The following is a 19,032-nucleotide window of genomic DNA, read 5'->3' as shown; positions in this document are numbered from 1 at the left end:
GAGAATGAGCCAGAGGTTGTACGCTGACTACTTCACCTTCGTGTAAGGCAGTGGTTCAAAAACATCTAAAACATCTGAGCTGACCCTCTTTGGAAAATGTTTCCTTTTTGGATCTTGAATTTTAAAAAAATGATCATTAAAACAGAAAATGTGGATTAAAAAAAAAAGTTTATTAAATAATTGTTATCCAAAAGGATAGAACAAGACATGGCCAATTCATAGTGCAACTTTCACATGACAAAAGATGGTTCAACACGAGAAAAGGAATGGGGCACAGGCATGAGAGAAGTCAGTGTTTGTGTGTGTGCATAATGTACTGTGAATATAAAGTATAGGATCTGTGATAGTTATCAAACTGTCACTCTTCTCTGTCTGTTGTCACTCGGATGATTTTAGCTTGTTCAGCTTCAATATTCTGTTTTCTAACTGAAGGGGATTTGTTTTATTTCATCACATGTTGATACATTTATGAAAAGGAAAAGCCTATGAGCTGTTTAGACAAATAAAATAACTTTGTGTTGGATTGATTGTTCTAGATAAAAGGTTCCCTGGTAACAGAGTGTGTGTAATTGGGGTTTGTGTTCACGGGTCTTTTTGTCAAACTCCAGCTATAGAATCAGTCGGCTTCGGTTTTCTTTTCTGTGCCGTTAGAAGCCTTTGACCGCCTTTCGGATGAGTCCTCTCCGCTCCGTTCCCCCTTCCCGATCCCTCCGCCTTGTGACGACTGGAGGTACAGCATTTTAAGTCGTTTTGCATCCTCGTGTGCGTCCTCTGCCCCCTCGCAGCACTTTATCCACGACTGTGGGATAGCCTCGATGCCATAGTGGGCCCCAGCGATGGCCCCCGCCATACATGCTATGGTGTCTGTGTCCCCTCCCAGGGCCAGGCTGTATGCTATCGTCCTCTCAACGCCGCCGTAGCTCTCTGGAAGGCATTCCCTCGGCTCCAGGCAGTGGAGGACGCAGAAGATGGCGGTCGGAACGGAGTGGAGAGCTGCTATGCCGTTACCTGGAAGAGAAGACAGAAAGTTTTGTCAGAAAAAACACAACAGGGCAGTGAAGGATGGATGGATGGATGGATGGATGGATGGAAGAAAAAAAAAAGCCTGATGAAAAAGTCAGGATGAAGATAACCAGATACTGACCTAGCTCATTAATGACCTCCTCTATGCTGACCTTGCTCTTTCCCATCAGGTCTCTCACCCTGTGGAGGCGCTCACAGAATGGCTTCTCTGCTTCTTTAAGGCTGCACAAAAAACACAAAGTCAAAGTAAGACATTCAGAATAACACTCCAACAGACACATTTCATAATATCTGTCAAAAAATGTGTATACATTCTTAAGCGTTTCTTGAAAATGTTTTTTTTAATACTATATGGTTTATAGTAGTATGTGCTGTATAGTATATGGTTTTTATGGAAGTGGTTTAGTCATTGAACATCTGGAAGTAAACAGAAGCAAACGAAGGTGCTTGGTTCACGGGTCTGGAAGTCCCACTAAAGACAATCAGAGAATCACTTAGAGAATCATTTTATGGTTGCAACTACTTCATTACTTACCAGGTGCGTTTATTTGAAAGATGAGGCTACTTCTACAGATAATTCAGCTAGAAGGAAAAAACTTGTGAACGAAGAACACAAGAGGAATCCTAACCAAAGAACTGTGTTATTGTCTTTAACCCAGCTCTCTGTGTTCAAATAAAAACTGATTTGTACAGCAGCAATGAGGAAGGCTTGATTTTTGAAGTACTCACATTCTGGCATCGTTGCGTGTTGCCTCATTGGCCTCCACCTCCTCCATTTCTGTGATCAGGCGGCTGATGAACTGCTGAGGAAGGTCTAATGCCCCCTGCAGGGAAAGGTGAACAGCTAACGCCTGCAGCACGGCCCCATTGTATCCCAGAGAGCAGGAATGGGTTAGCATGGCACCAAGGTGGGCGAACTGGAGAGAAAACAAAAAAACAAATAAATGAACCTGTCAGTCATTAGTGATGTGTTTTAATTCACTGAGCTAGTTTTACTCAAGAGATATTGAAAAGAAGAAAATAATTAGAAAGACAAAACTGTTGACTGCAGAGATGAAAATGCAATTCCTATAACTTGAAACTGACTTTTTGTTGGTGGACTTAAAAAAAGTCTTAAGCCCCCCGGCTTCAAGCCCGGCCTGCAGCTCCTTTGCCAAATGTCATTCCCCACTCTCTATCACAGATTTCTTACTCTTGCCCCACTGTCCTATCTAAAAAATAAAGGCAAACGCCCAAAATAAATCTTGATTTTTTTTTTTTACCTGAGTTTGAAACTGTTGAACTTCTGATTATGCAGTGTGACACACAACTAAACTTTTCCCCCCAAAACTGTAAGCTCATAATTCACTTGTTACAAAACTAGAGTGAAAGAGAAAAGTGCTACAGACATTTTCCCCCAAAAATTTGTAAATTCTCAACAAAGGCAAACACAACAGAGGTGGATGATTTGAAGCCACTCTCACCCTTTTGACATCATCCAGGTCAGGGAAAGCCAGTGCGAAGGGGGCCGCCCTCATGGCACCCCCATTCCCAAAGGAGCCTCGACCATTAAATTGGTCCCTGGCTGGCTGGTACACATCACTGAGCTGAGGGGAGGACAGCTTCTTCAACACCTGGATCACTCCAGAACCATAACCACGACCTGGGGATGCACTGTACTCCTTGGCAAACCTAGAGCGGTGAGACATCAGGGTTTCAATCTGTGTGTTTTTAACACAAGCCTTAATGAGAATATATACACTTATACTGTACAAAGAAGCTCTCCAACCTGCGAGCCATGTCCTGCTCATCAAAGCCTGTACGAGTGAGTAGAGACTGGACCACACAGCGTGCCATAGCCGTGTCATCACTGTACTCCAGGACACCTTACACACACAGGAAGATGAAGATTCAATATTAACACTTTCTACACGGATTGTGCACAGATTTTGAACTAAGGTCTATAAATTCGCACCCATGAGGCCTCCACTGATATATTGGTGATAGGACAAAAGGCCAATTGAAATAATCTGTCGTTTGTTCTGTAGATTAGAGATTTTGAGTATGTCAACATTTCTTATCATATTACAATACTTTATGGTAGAGTTATTGATGTGAGTCATTCAGAATAAACACATTGTTTAAATAGCCTAAATGTTGGTCACCCACTTAACTGATAATGTGGTTTTAGACCTGTCAGGCTAACCCACATAGTAGAAGAGTAAAGTAGGTTAAATATTAGCGATTAGCATGTAATTGCATGTAAATCCCACCACTCCCCATCCGCATCGCAGTGGACTAATCTGGTATTATAGCCTTTCTCTTGCTGCTTTCTCTGACCATTTCCTTTGGTCTCGTCGTCCAGGCTGTTGAGATGCTGCAGCACACTCTCCATGGGAACCTCCTCTGCTCCTTCAAACTCCCCACCGACACAGTCTCCCAGCACAGCCGCCACTAGCGCTCCTCTAAACCGGGACAAAGACGCCGGGCCCCCCGCTGCCACCGCTCTCACTGCCGTCATTGCCATTCATCCGCTGGGGAGAAGACTTAAAACTACACCGAGAAAACACTCCGCTGGTCCGCTGACTAGACAGTCTTTCAGACAGGTAGCTGTCTGGATTCAGCCCAGGTGACAACAACAACAAATGTTAGACCCAACTCCTCCCCACTTTTGCTTCCTGAAAACGTCTGGATGCCTGTTTGACCCCGATGAAAGCTCCGGGTCGCCGCACATAGAAATACACTCACATAGACGCTGTCTGTAATGTCAGACAGAAGGCTGGCAGCGCCGATGTGTTGGATTCTATACTAAGCATGCGCCAGATACCGAAATGGATACAATAAATGCGACCGATCTATTTGAAAAGCCATGTTGCGGTGCAGCCGTACATTTGTTAAGATCGCCCTCTGCTGGCCTGGAGCTATTTACAATCTATGGTCAGGAGCTACTCTGATATGAGGGACAAAAAATGACTAAAGTATAAATAAATAAATAAATGCATAAATAAATATATATATAAATAAATGCAACAATTAATGTAAAAATTAATATATAAATAAATATATTCATATATTTATTTCTGTGTCCATGTACAAGGAAAAGTAAATATGTAAATTAAGTGGGCCGTCCTAACATTACTGAAGTAGGATTAGTCAATTTGGAAAAACAGACAGAAGCAAATTTCCATATATACTTTTCCTCTTACGCCCTGGACACAGAAATAAATAGATGTGTAAATGTAAAAATACGGAAATAAATTAATAACTCAATTAATGTGGAAATGTATTCATTGATACATATATAACTGTATAAATATGCTAATAAATGAATAAATACATGTAAAAATATATAAATAGCCTTTTTCATTAACAAAGTGTATTTATTATTTATTCATTGATGTATTGTTTTCAGCATTTATATATTTATTGATGCATTTATTTAATTATTTATACATTATTGTATGCATTTCTCCCAACATTTACTTATTTAATTATACTTTAGTCATTTTTTGTCCCTCTGATGGAAATGACATATTTCCAACCACTGATTTTTCATTGAACTAAAATCAGTTTCATAATGGTGCTGAATGGAGAAACTCGTAAGTCCAAATGCGATGAAGTCACAAAAATTGATATTCTTTTTTTTTTTTTTAATTCTATTTGGAATTACCGTACTGACCCATTTTGCGCAGAATTTTTTCAGGAATTACATTTCACAAAGCAGGGATGTGTTGTTGCACTTGGAGTGCCATAAAATATAACGAGGTTTATTGAATTCATTGTCAGACTATGCATTCAAAGGCACACATTTCTGCGTCTTTTCCACAGACAGGAGTGGCTTTACGGCCGTCTTTATATTATTTAAACGCTTTGTTTATAGGATGGTTTCTTAGCTACAAAAAGTATCCAAATACCTAAGGAGATGCCTTGTTTAAAACTTGTCCTTCTCCGTCTGGCTTACCTTTTCATTGAGTGTACAGAAGGTTATTGTTAGGGTTCTCCTGACTTTTAACCCCTGAGGTGGGTGGGTGTTTTGAAAGGCGGCGTTTGCAGCATAATTAAAACATGGCGGATTCAGAGGAATGTAGAATTAAAAGACAACAGGTAAGAATGCACTCGTGATAAATGGTTAAAGCATCAATAGACGGCAAGTTGAACTGATAAAGGTATGTAGCTATATCATACGACATGTTTTATAGAGTCAGCTTGTTTCCAGTCGAGATGTTCATATTTAAGCTAACGTTAGCTAGCTAGCTTACACCCCCTAACGTTAGCTCGCTATTTAGCACGCCTGCATGCAAAACACCTTTTAACAACACGTCGACTGTATTACAAAGAAAATGACATATTTAAAACAACATAATGCATGCATTCTTATGAACCTCAAAGGTCTTTTGATCCCAGCCCTGTGCATGTTTGTGTGAAGTTAATCCTGGATGCACACAGTCTGCACCGCGGAGCCGCGAACAAGACAAAAGTCCAGATTTCCTTTAAGTTGTATGTCGACTTAAGAGGCACAATGCTGTTTTTTATGCAAATAGTCTAGCAACTATCAACGTGTTTTTGATTGGTTTATGTGTATTAGACGTGTAAATAAAATGTCTTGAAATGTATGAATTGAATGAGTTTGTTGGGACGCCCCATCCTGAGGCCTGCACACATTATGATGCATCTGTTCATAACATCAAGTCTATTCAGATAAAGAGCCTTTTATCAGATCTATATGTTTTTTGATGCAATTGTTTGTTATTGCATTGCTTATGTCAACATTACATAGAGTCAATATTACAATACGTGGTTTTAAAATTACTCATGGCAGTTTCACAAAAACAATAGACTGCACACAGTATGTTCAGACACATTTCATTTTTCTTTATTGTTTATTTGCTCATTCATTCATTCAATGACCAAAAACCCTGCCGTTTAGTTGGTGTAGATAGGATCGATTATTGCTCTTGGTGGTGTCCCTGTTGTGTTATAAATCTATACTTGTGCCCCCATTTGAAGGTTGGGGGGAAGTTGTATTGAACATTACACTGGGGGCTGGTTGTGTGTACACTAGGGGCCCCTGCTGGGCAGAACAACTACAACTATCAGTTTACAGTGGATGAAAACAGAGCTGGCATGTGTGCAGAAGTTAGGCCAAAACATATATTGTCATGCAGGCATTTCAAAAACTGATGAGAAGTTAGGGGCATTTGTATTGAATAATATTTCTAACAGGGGCTTGCTTCCTGTTTGTTGAATCAGCCATTGGCCCTCGTATTTTGCATAATTTTTCTCACTAGCACAGTGTTGAAATAGAGAAGAGCCATCATTTATTCTGTATGTTATAAGATCAATATTAGCTTTAAATTGAACTATCAGTGTAATAACTGGAGTAGTACATGTGTTTTTGGGTTTACATTTCATCCTGCTGTTTGTTGTTGTTGGGTGGTTTTGGGAGATTGCATAAGGTGGAAGTTTTTGGCTTTGAAAATGTGGTTTAGTTACGGCTTAAGCTAATGAGATGAAGGAAACCTTTTTTGGGCAACTGTATTACATAGTACTGTTACAATGGTAGCAGTGATTGAAATGATGATCATGATTTTACTGGTCTGGATGACATCAATACTAGCTCAGTGAACTTTAATCTAATTTATTCAAATGAAGAGGAACAGATCATCAAGGTTGTTCAGTTTGTATCTGGGAGAGGCTTCTTACACAACTTAGAATGGAATATAGAGAACTTTCAGCTCGATCTAACACTGATAACTAAACACATATTAAGTTATCACTGTCTGTGAGAGTGATCATTTGCTTCTTGAAATCCCTTTTTAACCAAACTTTCTCTCCCCACAGCATGAGGAGCGCCTCTCCAGAGTGTTTGACGAAGTGATGGGGCTTGGAGAATTTGCAGACTCCTCCAGGGGCTCCGCCTCCTCCTCCCGGAGCGGAGAACAAAATGACACAAAGGGTGTAGATGAAACTTCAGGAACAGGGGAGCACCCACCGGTTGAAGACGATAATAGCAACGGCAGCAGACAAGAAGAGAAGACAAAAGAGAGGACGGGAGAGTCATCCTTTCCCGGCATATCCACCCCTTCATCTGACCGACCGTCCTCATTTACTATGAGATCCAACGAAGAAGGAGGAGGAGGAAGTGGAGGGGCGGCATTTGACAATGCCCTAGATGGTCTTCCTTCATTTGAACCAGAAGATGAGGATGAAGATTGGCACTTTTCTCTGCCATTGGGCAGCCTAGAGGAAGCCAATGCAGCTAAGGCAAAGAGAAAAGGAAGCCAGCCGTCAGCTGCCCCCCCGCCAAGAGAGGAGGAGGAAGAGCAAGACCAAGAAGGAAGCAGTGGGTCAGCTAATACCTCCCACTCCTCTCAGGACCCCACAACTGAAAACAGCAGAGGTAAAGCTGCATACGCATTAGAATTAGACAGTTGTATCAAAGATGCCGTTTCATATATGCACTCCTAAACATTTCTAGAGAGATTCAGGAGGACTGCCCCTGAAATCCTCCTGATCCGGTTGTTCATACATGACACACACACATAAAAAGAGCAGAGAATAACAAACAAGTGGAGGGAAATCATAATGCAGCCGCTTCGTTACATGCACAGAGACATGTCACATGCATACAGTCTATGGTTGTATAACGGCTGCATGGAATAAACTTAACCACGCTCGAGGTGAATTCTCTGGATAATATCCTGCTGCTTTCTCACATAAGCTCACTGGAATTTGCTGCGGGAAAGAAATACCAGGGGGCTAGCAGGACTAACACCGGATAAAGTAGAAGTTTGCGTTCACACATGCAAAAAACTCCTGATGTTTTCAGAATGAGCAGCATGTGTGAAAGCATTAAGAATATTCTTCATACGGTTCTGACTTCTGACACACTGGGTGACTGCTTATGAGGCCTTCATTTATGGGAAAAACAACCAACACATAAGATTCAGAGACTTTATCACACGCTGTACTTTTCAGCTTGTTAACATTTTCGTCTTTGGCTCTGGAGACTTCAGTCGTGTAGAGTAACTGCTAGCTTTGCTGGATTAGCCTTGTAGAAGCTTTACCAACCCTGCTGGAGACTAAAGTCAGGATGAAACCCTGTCCTGCATAATTAATCAACGCTGGTGTGCAGCAAAGCTTAATGGTCCCAGTTTCCCAGTTTTTAATGGACACATTTGCAGTTTTAGAGTTTAACTAGACAGTTTAACAAGATTTAAAGTGGCATTACGTGAAAAAACTACTATTACTGTATTTAATTGTGTTGCTTGTGTTTCTTTAAACATTGACATTCAGGCAATTGAGAGATGGACTGAACAGCATGTAGTGCTTTAAATGATTGAATTAAGTGTGTTTGACTTTTATTGAACGTTTTTAATTCTGACTTTCTGTTAGATGCGGGCGCCCTGAACCAGACAGAGGAGACCGAAGACAGCCAGCAAGGAGAGGTAATGATCTCTAAAGATTATTAAGGAGGAACTGCATTGAAGATATTTTTTCAGTGGATAATTACCAATGCTCTATTGTTTCAGCAATCAGAAGCAGCTCCAGTGGAGGACAGTAATCCCCCCACGTCTCCAGCTGTTAATATAAAAGATGAACCCATCGATGAGGGCTACGATGCTGCTTTACTGCCTCAGAGCTCCATCAAGCAGATCAAAGAGGAGCTGGAGCAGCAGGAGGTGGGTGTCAGGAGACAGAGTCATCATCATGCACAAGCTGTTTTAGTGGAGTACTGTGTAGGGATGTTCAATATTCCCCCCCAAAAAATAATATCTTGATATTTTGGATTTTGTTGATAATGATTATCAACAATATTTTACATCCCAAGAAGAAAAATCCTCAAAATGTGTGTGTAGAGTCCTGTGTTGTACTATTTCACTCTTGTTAACAGTATTTTAGATTTGGTTAATGATATCAATAAAAAAATGAAAGAAAGACAGGTCTTATTAAGTAACTTATAACTGAGTCTTTCAAATAAATACAGTTTCAAAACAATACTGAAATCACCGGACGAAGTATTGAGATCAAACTTTGCAAGTATGAGTAAACCAATTCAAAGTGGCCTTCAGGATTTACTTCAAATAATCCTACAAAGACCAACAAATACTAAAAGGAGAGCATGTTAAACTTGACACATCAAGGTGTATTTTGGGTCCAAAGTAGTCAAAAGATGTTTGAAACAATCTCTCTTGACCGCTTGAATCGGCACTGTATCCTTTGCAATGTAATTGGTGACAGCGTTTGGTATTTCTTGCCATCTGTTGGCCTTCCTGTCATAAGGCACTCTTTTTTTTTTTTTTTTATGACTCTCCCGAAGTATGCTGAGTGTGTTTTTGTTTTGCGCTGCTCGGCTGTGGATGACCGCTCACTCCTGAAGCGTTTCATATTCGTTCATTATTTTGTGCGATTTGTAGGTCTGATCACAATCTTTAACAGCAGCCGCTTTTAAACACAATCTGCAGATTGACGTCTTTTGAGCAACCTCTGTCTTTTCGTAGCCAAACCATCTCCATGCGAGTGAGAAGGCTGATATCAACGTCGTTTGATTGAATTGCTAGGCGGGGATCGTATAGCAATTAAATCTAAATGATGTTGATTCAGAGGCTGGAGATGTTTGTGTTCAACTTCAGCCATGCAGGTTTTTTTGTAACTTCAGCCATGCAGGTACCTGCTCTAGTTTGACTTGTTGTGATGCGTGAACACTGCATGTGCTCTCAATGAACCTCAGTGACTGTGTTCAGTTTTTTGCTAAATGAGTGACATGCACAATAATGTCATTTTGCACATTGTTAAAACAACAATTAAGATATAATCTTTGACATTATATTTTTATTAACAATACAGACACATTATCTTACACCCCAAAATAACTTTTGTTTCTGAAATAAGTGGACCGTTTTGCCTGGACGGGTGAGGAAGGAATAATTAACAACTAAACAAAATCCAATTTGTTTTTATGTTCTCATTTCAGGAGGAGCTCAGGATCAGCTCTGTTTACTCTGTGGGTGGTGGAAACACCTTTTCAACTCCTACTAGTGAGTTTATTTCTTTATTCACACTGACAATAGGAGTTCACTTTTCTGCAGTGTGTGTTAGTTGTTAGTAGTCTTTCCTTACTGAAACAAAATGCCCCAGAGACTTCAGTGGCTTTAAAAATTCAAAATGTTCCCTGCATGTTTGCTATTATTAAAAGAGATCTGAATTTCTTTGCTCGACCTTTTCCCTCTCATCTACTGAAGTGCCAGCACCAGTCCAAGCCCATCCTCCGCCAACCATTTTTATTCAGGGCAGAGGTGCTGTGCTTCAAGCTATGGCTCCTCTCCCCGTCAGAGCACCGGCTCCTGTCCCAACTTCACTTCATGCTCTGGCAGCGATGCCTCCACGTCCACCTCCGCCCGCAGTTCCTGGTAGTGTTCGCTGCAGTGGATGCTCTAAGGTACAGTGTTATCCCTCTCCTGCTAATGTTTGAGAAAGAAAAAACCTAACTACATAATGTGCATATTATTAAAGTTCAACACTGTTACTCTAAATGTTAAAGTTTAAACTAACCCTGCATTTAGGTCAACACATCAGCAGAAATGATCATGTTGATGTAGCTTTGTTACATCTCTTCATTAATGTGTGTCTTTGCTCTGAATGTGATTGTAGGTTCTGCTGAAAGGTCAAACAGCATTCCAAAGAAAAGGCTCGACTCAGCTTTTCTGCTCCACAGTCTGTTTGACCGGCCATCTGCCTCCAGCCCCCAAGAACCGATCCTGTTTCCAGTGCAACAGGTACATCTCAGTTTCCACTTCCTCAAACATCCTGTTGTTTTTAAAAGTTTGTTCCTGGGAAATTAAGAACTTAAATATTAGCAGATCAATCATGCAGTAAAAGAACAATGATTACTCAGCTAAGGACAACAGAATGTGTTTTTTTTTCTTGGACATAAAACCCTGCAAAGTCTGATTACCACGGCTGGTTTTACTTTGAAAGAGAGAGAAATGATTCAGTTTCAAATCATCACTGTCACGGTCAAGTAGAACTATGTCATCAATGCATACTCTCTATTGAGTTTTACCTTTGTGTTGTCAGTAATGTATTTGTACTGTGGCTTCACTTGCACATTTCCACTCTCTCTCCTCTCTCCTCCTCTGATTTCTGCTGATGCTCCTGATAATGTTCAGCTAACTTAACACCTGGCAGCATTCAGATCCTATTGTTTTCTTTGTGCCGCCATGACGACCAGTTAATGCGACGTGTGGCATTTGATTCAAAGTTAAAACACCAAATGCTTAATCTATGGTCAACAGGGTACCCTGTGCACAGCCTAAACACGCTCCCAAGTGATCACACTTGCAGAATCAAATCATGAAAAAAACAATCAATAACACCAAATGCTTCACCACACAGACCACCAGATGAGCAACTAATGTGAACAGACTCATGCTTTAGACAGGTGTTGAAAGGGACTTTCACCAGCTGCATGTAATTATTCTGCTTCTTATTGAAGTGCTCCTTTACATAATAAAAATTATTCAAAACATGTAATTGCTTTAGACATTAACTAATGAAAATATACCATAACACTCTTTCATGACTGGTAAAATAAATAGTTTCATGCCTACTTGTTACTCTTTGTTTAGGTTATAAACTAGAGCATTTTAAGCACCACAGGTGATAAATATAAGTACTAAACTGTTCTGCCACTTTGTTTGCTCCATCTCTTAACCTGCCACCATGATGTTATTACTAAATATAAATAACTTCTGTATTTATTCCCTGTGCAATCGTCTTTGCAGGGAGATAATTCAGCCCAGAGACATGATCACCATTCCAGCAGACGACAGCACCCTTATGCACTTTTGTGGCCAGTTCTGTCTGTCCGTCTTCAGACACAAGAGAAAACAAGTCGACATACTTCCTGATAAACGGCAGGAGAGGAAGCCAGAGAAGCCGCCCGAGAAGCCGGCCGAGCGGCAGCCCGACAAACCCTTTTGCAGCGTGTGCAAAGTCTCTAATCGGGTAACTGACAGACTTTTGTGTAAACGCCTGACTAGCTGAGTCAAAAATGTTTTGTCAGTTGAGTCTTTCTTTGTCCTTGTGATCATGATCTCTGTGATCTCTTAAGGGGATTGAACACGAGGTAACCCACCAAGGCCGTCTGCACAGACTCTGCAGCGATGCTTGTTTCGTGTCATGGCGCAAGATGCGACAGTTAGCCATGAACTGTTGTGAAGGCTGTGGACTTTACTGCAACAGCAAATCCGGCTCTTGTCAGAGCCTCACAATCGACAGATCTCAGCTGAACTTCTGTGGTCCCACCTGTATTGGCACCTACAAACAGGTATGTGTTAGGGTTGTTATTCAAGAAGCAATGGTGCCACATTTATAACCAAAGTATGAGAAATATGTCCGGCTGTTTTTACATATTTATGGCTCAAACTTAACAACCTAATTAGGGAAAAAAAAGCACCCACAAGTTTATCAACAAATGTCCCAAATGTTGCAAAAGTGAACTTCTACAATTCTTGTTTTTTTCCCTTCAGAACTGCAGGAAAACTATTGACTGTGCCCATTGTCGCAAATTGGCCGTGGTGTCCTCCACAATCATGGAACGAGACCAGAAGGGCAAAGTTCAGCTTTACTGTTCACCTGCTTGTGTGGAACGGAGTCGACCTCCTCGACACACGCTCACTGGTAGGACAACCACGAGACGCACCCTCACATACCAGGGTTAACTGGTACTGAATATAGAGCGTCACAGGAATTAGTCCTAAAACCCTGAAGTAAGTTATCATTTGAGCGCCATGGGGTCTAACGTCTAAAAGTCAACAGGGATTTTGAATGGGTTTGTGGTTAGACGCCTGAAATAAGGTCTGTGGTTAACACAAGTTGAAGAGATGTTGGTGTTTTGTTAGACCACATAAACTACGTTAGGTAATACCCCCACTTGTGAATTTTGAAGTTTTTAAAAAGGCGGTTGCTTACAAGTGGCTAAATGAGACTACAGTGTTTGTCGGGGACATTAAACGTCATCACGCCGGACACAGAGGTCGGGAACTCTCTCACTAGTCGGAGATGTCTCCTGTAGGTTTAATCTTTAGGTTAAGGTAAATATTAAGTTAATAAACAACTTATTAAGCTACGTGGATTAGTTTATCGGAGATCGTCTGAAGCATAACGCTAGTGACGTCACAATCATCTGACCGTGGTGTAGTTAGCTTTAGCATAACGTTAGCTTTTTACTTCTGTCGGCCGCATTAACACTTCAAACATCATAAAAATGGCGTTCATCTGTGAAGATTATCCTGCTGAACAAAACGGCTATGCTTCAGAAACGTGTGTTTACCACAGAGATTATTTTCTGCAATGATCCAAAATCCAATGAAAACATCCCATAGGAGAATTCTCAGACCCCATGGAGATGCTACTTCCGGGTTGGCCTACAAAAATACATTATGTGGTTTGTTCTCTATACCATATAAAATCTACAGCTTGGCCATCCGTCTTCTTACTTTGTCAGTGACTGTGAAAATATCATGGTTTATACTCCTGGCACCTTACATCCTAATGAGGGGATATTACATTTGAGTTTTGCTTCACCTTAAATTTGTATTTAACTAAATGCCTGGTGCACACAGGATTTCCAGATCATAACTGGCTTTGAAAACATGGGCGACCACAGGCTTGCTGACCGATTTGACCAATTTATTTTTATGAATTATTAAATATACTCTTTAATTGTAGTTACTCACACTCCAGTGTGGATGGACGATCTCTTATTTGAAGTTCATACTATTATACTGATTTCAGAGACAGGAATTTATAAGCACTTGAGATATCACAAAAAAAATTGGACGACCAAAAAAATCATGTAGGTGTTGTCATCTGCAGGTTGCACCAATATTTGACGTACTTTGCACACAAAAAACTAATAAAGAAAAAAAAAAAGGTGTGGATGATGTCATTGCTGAGAATATGGAATCTGTGTGGCTTAAACATTATGCAGCTCAAGCTGGAGGTGAGTTATAAACAAGTTTCCATTAAGTACCAACATCTGGTTTGCAAAGCTTTTAGGTCAACACTCTGGTTAGGTGTTGTGGTTTCTGCTCACGGTTTCTTTCACACGACAGGATGGTTACATTATGATCATTATGTTGATCGACCCCTCACACGACAGGAGACTTTTTTTTTTAGGCGGATAAGTAGTTCAGGCCAGCCTTGCATCTGGAACACCCCTGTGTTTGTAAAGGGAGGCGAATCAGACCCAAACCTGCTGAGTAATCCTCTTGTGTTGGCCCAGCATCGATTTGTGTTGTGCTTAATCTGAGGCGTTTTTGTACCATCTAGTGGTAGCATAAACCAGTTCACACATCATTGCAAAAACAAGATGGCAGCCATCATGTCATTCTACAACTGGTCCTGATGCAAAAGTGAACATCATGTCACAAAACATCATCAGACTTCCAGGGTTAAATGTTCTGTTCATGCTTGGTATTAAACAGCAGTTATGGTAAATATGGCAAACTAAATAAATAGATCTTATGAGTATTACTTAAGGACAATGCTAATCAGGAACGACTACATTTACTACTACAGTTAGGGAATTGGGACTTTCTTTTACGCATAGCTTGGATAAAAAGGTCCCAAAAGAAATCAGCAGTTTACAAGCATATACAGAATTTTGCATGTGGTATTAATTAGTTTACAATGAATTTTATTTTTTATTCGTAGGTGGTTCAATTCCAGAGCATATTTCCTTGTCAAGAACAGAAAAAATGCTGAATGCAATAGTAGGAGACAACTCTGATGTGGAGGATATGTCTGATGAAGATGATGATCCCGGTGTGGAACAACTTAGCAGTGAAGATCCAATTCCACCTTATTCACCTGAATCTGATCAGCAGAGCTGTGATGATAGTAACGCTGAGTCACAACTCCACCCGCATGCATCTAAACGTCATTCTGGTGAAAGAGAGGAAGAAGCGTGCGAACGTGATGAACGTGATGACCATCTCTATGCAGTAAGACCTAAGCGTCGGCGTGGTGTTCCACGAGCCAGCAAAGATGGAGATAGAGAGTGCTGGGACTCTGCTCCTTTTATCCCAGACTTAGTGCAGTTTGAGGCTGCAGATAAAAGGCTGCATGAGCGAGAAGACTGGCAGCCACTGGACTATGTAGAGCAGTACATTGACACAGAATTGATTACACGCATAGCTAAATGCACAAACGCTATGTCAGCAGGCCACAGTGGTGGTTCTCTGCATTCTGACACTAATGAGATTTTTCATTTTTTTGGAGCATCGATTTTGTTGTCTTGTGTGCCTTACCCAGAAGTGAGGATTTTCTGGTCCAGCGCCTTAAGAATATCTGCAATCTGTGACAAATTTCCTCTCGAGCGATTTTTAGAACTGAGTCAACATTTAAAAGTAGTTGTTGATGATTACATTTTCTCGGACCAAAGAAGAGAAGACAAATTTTGGAAGATAAGGCCTTTCATGGACCGCATTCTCAAAGGCTGCTGGCGACAGGTTCGGCCAGAATGTGTGTTGATCACTGAGCAAATAATCCCTTTTAAAGGAGCTTGTCCATTTCGACAGCATGTACCACTGAAGCCCCGAGCACTCGGCATGAGGACCTTTGTGCTCGCTTCAGCTGACGGCATTGTACTGGACTTTGAAGTGTATCAAGGTGCTAATGCACACAGGAGTTCACAGGCACAGGACACAGAGGGTCTGGGTCTGGCAGCCTTAGTCATCAAACGTCTAGCTAAAGATCTGCAACCTGGTACCAAGTTGTACTGCGATTGTTTTTTCACCACTGTGAAAGCTGTGGATCAGATGTTGAAGAAGAAGGTGTACCTGACCGGTCCAGTGATGGAGAGCCGGGTCGACAAAGCGCTGAAGAAGCTGCCAAGCAACCTTCACATGAAACAGAAAAGAAGAGGTGCCTCGGCGGTAGCCACGAGGAGTGATGGGAAGGTGTGTGTGGTTAAGTGGTATGACAACAAACCAAATCTGATGCTTTCTGCTGCTCACGCTGAACAGCCAGGAGACACAATCCAACAGTGGTCCAGGAAAGACAAACAATATCTGACTGTGATGCGTCCAAGCATCGTGCACGAGTACCAATCAAAGATGAGCGGGGTGGAGTTGTTAAATAAGGTGATGGCTAACTACCCAATGACTCTCCGAACACAAAAGTGGACAATTCAGATACTGATGCACCTGACTGATCTGGCTTTAGCCAACAGCTGGCTTTTGTATTGCTCTGACCACACTGAACAAGGCGCTCAAAGAGAGGACCTGATGCAATACATTGACTTCCGCGTGGCTGTGGCTCTGGCTTTCTTGGCCAAAGGTGAAACTCAGGTCACTCCGGTGCCCCACGTCTCAGCCGGCGCAACTTCTGTCACACATCTTCCAGAGATGGTCACCCTGAAGAACGCAGCGTGGTGCAGAGCAACAGGCTGCACTGAGAAATCTCGTGTGCGGTGTGTCACATGCGATGCGTTCCTGTGCTTGAAACCTGAACGGAACTGTTATGCAGTGTTTCACACGGGCCGACAAGTATGACACACTGGACTTATTACAGACAGAAAAGGTCGCTCCAAGTTTTGAGTATGGAGCAGAGAAATCCATACAGAGTAACAAAACAGACATTTCACAATAGTTTTAAAGAATGCTGCATTGTCTGCAATTTAAGTTTTTTTTACGGCCATGTTCAAACATTGAGTTGAACTCTCTGAACAGTGACAATGAAAAATGAGCGGTTCTATTCTTTGTTAAACACTGATGACCTTTGTGGTGTTGTGTTTTTCTCAAACTCAAGAAATATGTTTGCTGCATTTCAGAAAGGTGTTAGTTGTGAAACACTACGAACAAAATGTCCCTCTAAGTATGAAGCGTGATACAAAGAATGCAAAACTTTGCAAACAAAGCAACCATTGTTCAGCGCTGTGAAACAGTTTTGTGTTGGGCAATGTTCTGACACTGAAATGAACGGTTTTGTAAGTTGTTACGTACTGGTGACTAATTTAAAAAACTTTGAGTATGTACACAAGTGCATCTGTCTTTTTTTCAAAAACCTACTCTTGTTTAAAATCAGTGTTTGGGCTTTGAAATAAACCGTTTTATGACATGTCCTCCACTGGTTACTTATTTGTGTTAAAAAGGTCATCGCTTTTTTTTTTCTCTAAAAAAGCTACTTTCTGTTTTAAGAAAATCATTGTTTCCATACCTATAAAAGATACAAACAAAAGCTTGGATCTCAGGTTGCTAAATTACATTTTTTATCCTTGGTCTTTAAATATGACATGTAGTATCTTGATAAATCCCTGCAGCTTGAATCACCGCCTGAGAAGTGTGCTTAATTCTAAATATTGAATATTCATGATATTCACAAACTATCAGTTGTTAATGTTACTATTTCCCTGCAGGTGCTGCATTCCCCTGCTGCCAGTGCAGTGTGTCAGCTGTTCCTCAGTATCACCTGGCCATGGTGGACGGCACCATCCGTAACTTCTGCTCCTATGACTGTGTGTCTATATACAGGGTAAAGGCAAAAGCATCAGAACATTATTTACATCTAACAAAGATTGTCGGTTGATAATTAGTGTTTTAGATTTCACTCTTTTTTTTTTTTTTTCCATTTCCTAACAGAAATCGGGGCGCACCTCTCAACCAGATCCTATCAACGGGACCTCCTCTCTCAGGGACCCCTCCCATAGAGAAGTCCCCAAATGGGGGCCCTCTGTGGGAGCCAGCTCAGTCCTTCCAGTCCCTCAAGAACAACCATCTTCAGTCCCCCATCCGGGCCACCATCCCAGTAATACCTCAGTGCCCCCACTGGTGCCCTCTTACCCGACCATGTCATCCCCTTCTGTCCCCGGGCAGCCTCAGGCCAGAGCGACGGCTGGTCAGCTCCCGAAACCAGCAGAGGGCAGTCCTGGTGACACCTCCAAGCTGAGCTGCCATGAGTGCAGCAAACAGTTTAGCATCAAACCGCTGCTTTACAGCTACAAAGTGAGGAGCCCAGCTCACACATACAGATGCTCAACATGATACTAAAGCTATCTACATGATACTAATGATGTTCTTTGCCCACAGGGTCGTATCTGTATGTTCTGCAGTAAAACGTGCTCTGAGCAGTATAAAACAGAGAAAAACATCACAACGGTGTGTGAGCACTGTAAACAGGAGAAGGTGCTCTTTGACACGATCAGCTACAACCAGCGGGAGGTGTCGGTCTGCAGTGACAGTAAGTTAAACACAGAAATGTCTTTACCCTGTACGCCGTCGTCTGCATTGTTTCCAGGTGTTTCTGAGACCTACTGGACAGTAACTCTATCCAATCATGATTTCTGATTTAGGCTTGTAGAATTGATCACTTTTGTCCATACACAATTTTTATTAAAACTGGTCTAAATGTATGACGAATAACAGCGCTGGCCTTCAATACTTTTAAACAGAATTTGGTCTTCAATTTTAAGCCTGGACTATTTGTTCCCCTCTTTTTTTTCTATGCAGCATCTCTCAAATATTTTACATCAGCCCACAAAAGCCCTCAGCATAAGTTCACTAGAGGATTCAGTTAGACACTATTTGTCATCTGGACATTTAGAAACACTTCTAGCTGACGACTTTCTTTCGTTTCTCAAGTACAAGAACAGGTCGGAAATATACTTGGGCCCAGGTATCGTCTTTGTGTGGGAAACACTGGAGACTAAATATTTTCAAACAGGTTGTTGGTATAAAGTTTTCATTTCACTTCACCTTTTTTTTTGATTTGGCCAAACGTCAGAGTTGTGTTAGTTTAAGTGCCAGTTCTAGCGCTAGACCTTAGTAGTCCTATAGCATGGCTGCCAGCAGTCAATAATAAATAATATTATTTTTATTAATATATTTGCCTCCTGTGTAAAATGTGTGTTGAAATAGGCCTACAGTGTTTAACGTCTACCATAATGGTGGTACTTGGAGAGGTGGTACGCAGTCTAAAAGTTTGAGAACCACTGGTCTAAAATGTTTTTTTCTCTTATTCTTAATT

The 19,032-nt window shown here is 41.3% G+C and overlaps 2 protein-coding genes across 3 annotated transcripts in view; one reads left to right on the top strand and one right to left on the bottom strand.

The window, feature by feature from the left end:
* Positions 1-149: 149 nt before the first annotated feature.
* adprs (ADP-ribosylserine hydrolase) lies at positions 150-5,503 on the bottom strand. Of its 2 annotated transcripts, none has more exons than XM_061062672.1 (6): positions 5,385-5,503; positions 2,792-2,888; positions 2,487-2,694; positions 1,753-1,940; positions 1,145-1,245; positions 150-1,008 (listed from the first exon to the last, which is right to left on the bottom strand). In XM_061062672.1, exons 2-6 carry the CDS (start codon positions 2,857-2,859, stop codon positions 617-619), a joined length of 957 nt encoding a protein of 318 aa, XP_060918655.1. In that variant the 5' UTR covers positions 2,860-2,888; positions 5,385-5,503; the 3' UTR covers positions 150-616. The 2 variants fall into 2 exon arrangements, with proteins under 2 accessions (XP_060918655.1, XP_060918654.1); XM_061062671.1 differs by lacking the exon at positions 5,385-5,503 and adding an exon at positions 3,343-3,768.
* The window catches only part of si:ch211-266o15.1 (zinc finger MYM-type protein 4), a 33,678-nt gene continuing 19,351 nt past the window's right edge, over positions 4,706-19,032 (top strand). The window contains exons 1-13 of the mRNA XM_061062666.1: positions 4,706-5,106; positions 6,844-7,402; positions 8,398-8,450; positions 8,535-8,684; positions 9,977-10,040; positions 10,245-10,441; positions 10,654-10,778; positions 11,787-12,009; positions 12,116-12,331; positions 12,534-12,684; positions 17,426-17,541; positions 17,649-18,011; positions 18,096-18,246. Of these exons, the coding sequence (XP_060918649.1) occupies positions 5,068-5,106; positions 6,844-7,402; positions 8,398-8,450; positions 8,535-8,684; positions 9,977-10,040; positions 10,245-10,441; positions 10,654-10,778; positions 11,787-12,009; positions 12,116-12,331; positions 12,534-12,684; positions 17,426-17,541; positions 17,649-18,011; positions 18,096-18,246 (2,407 nt within the window). The 5' untranslated portion in view covers positions 4,706-5,067. The remainder of the gene's footprint in view (positions 5,107-6,843; positions 7,403-8,397; positions 8,451-8,534; positions 8,685-9,976; positions 10,041-10,244; positions 10,442-10,653; positions 10,779-11,786; positions 12,010-12,115; positions 12,332-12,533; positions 12,685-17,425; positions 17,542-17,648; positions 18,012-18,095; positions 18,247-19,032) is intronic.

Source organism: Labrus mixtus, chromosome 18 (assembly GCF_963584025.1).
Source record: "Labrus mixtus chromosome 18, fLabMix1.1, whole genome shotgun sequence".
NCBI classification, from domain to species: domain Eukaryota; kingdom Metazoa; phylum Chordata; class Actinopteri; order Labriformes; family Labridae; genus Labrus; species Labrus mixtus.
Note: the sequence above shows the minus strand (reverse complement) of the source record. Positions and strands in the feature narration are given on the sequence as shown.

Bases quoted from the DNA above. Each gene is read 5' to 3' on its own strand.
- adprs (XM_061062671.1), bottom strand. From the start codon at position 3,529: ATGGCAATGACGGCAGTGAGAGCGGTGGCAGCGGGGGGCCCGGCGTCT. The intron at 1,246-1,752 runs GTGAGTACTTCA...TTTTTTGTGCAG, and splicing joins ACACGCAACGATGCCAGAAT to CCTTAAAGAAGCAGAGAAGC. The intron at 1,009-1,144 runs GTCAGTATCTGG...CTTCTCTTCCAG, and splicing joins GGAGGTCATTAATGAGCTAG to GTAACGGCATAGCAGCTCTC.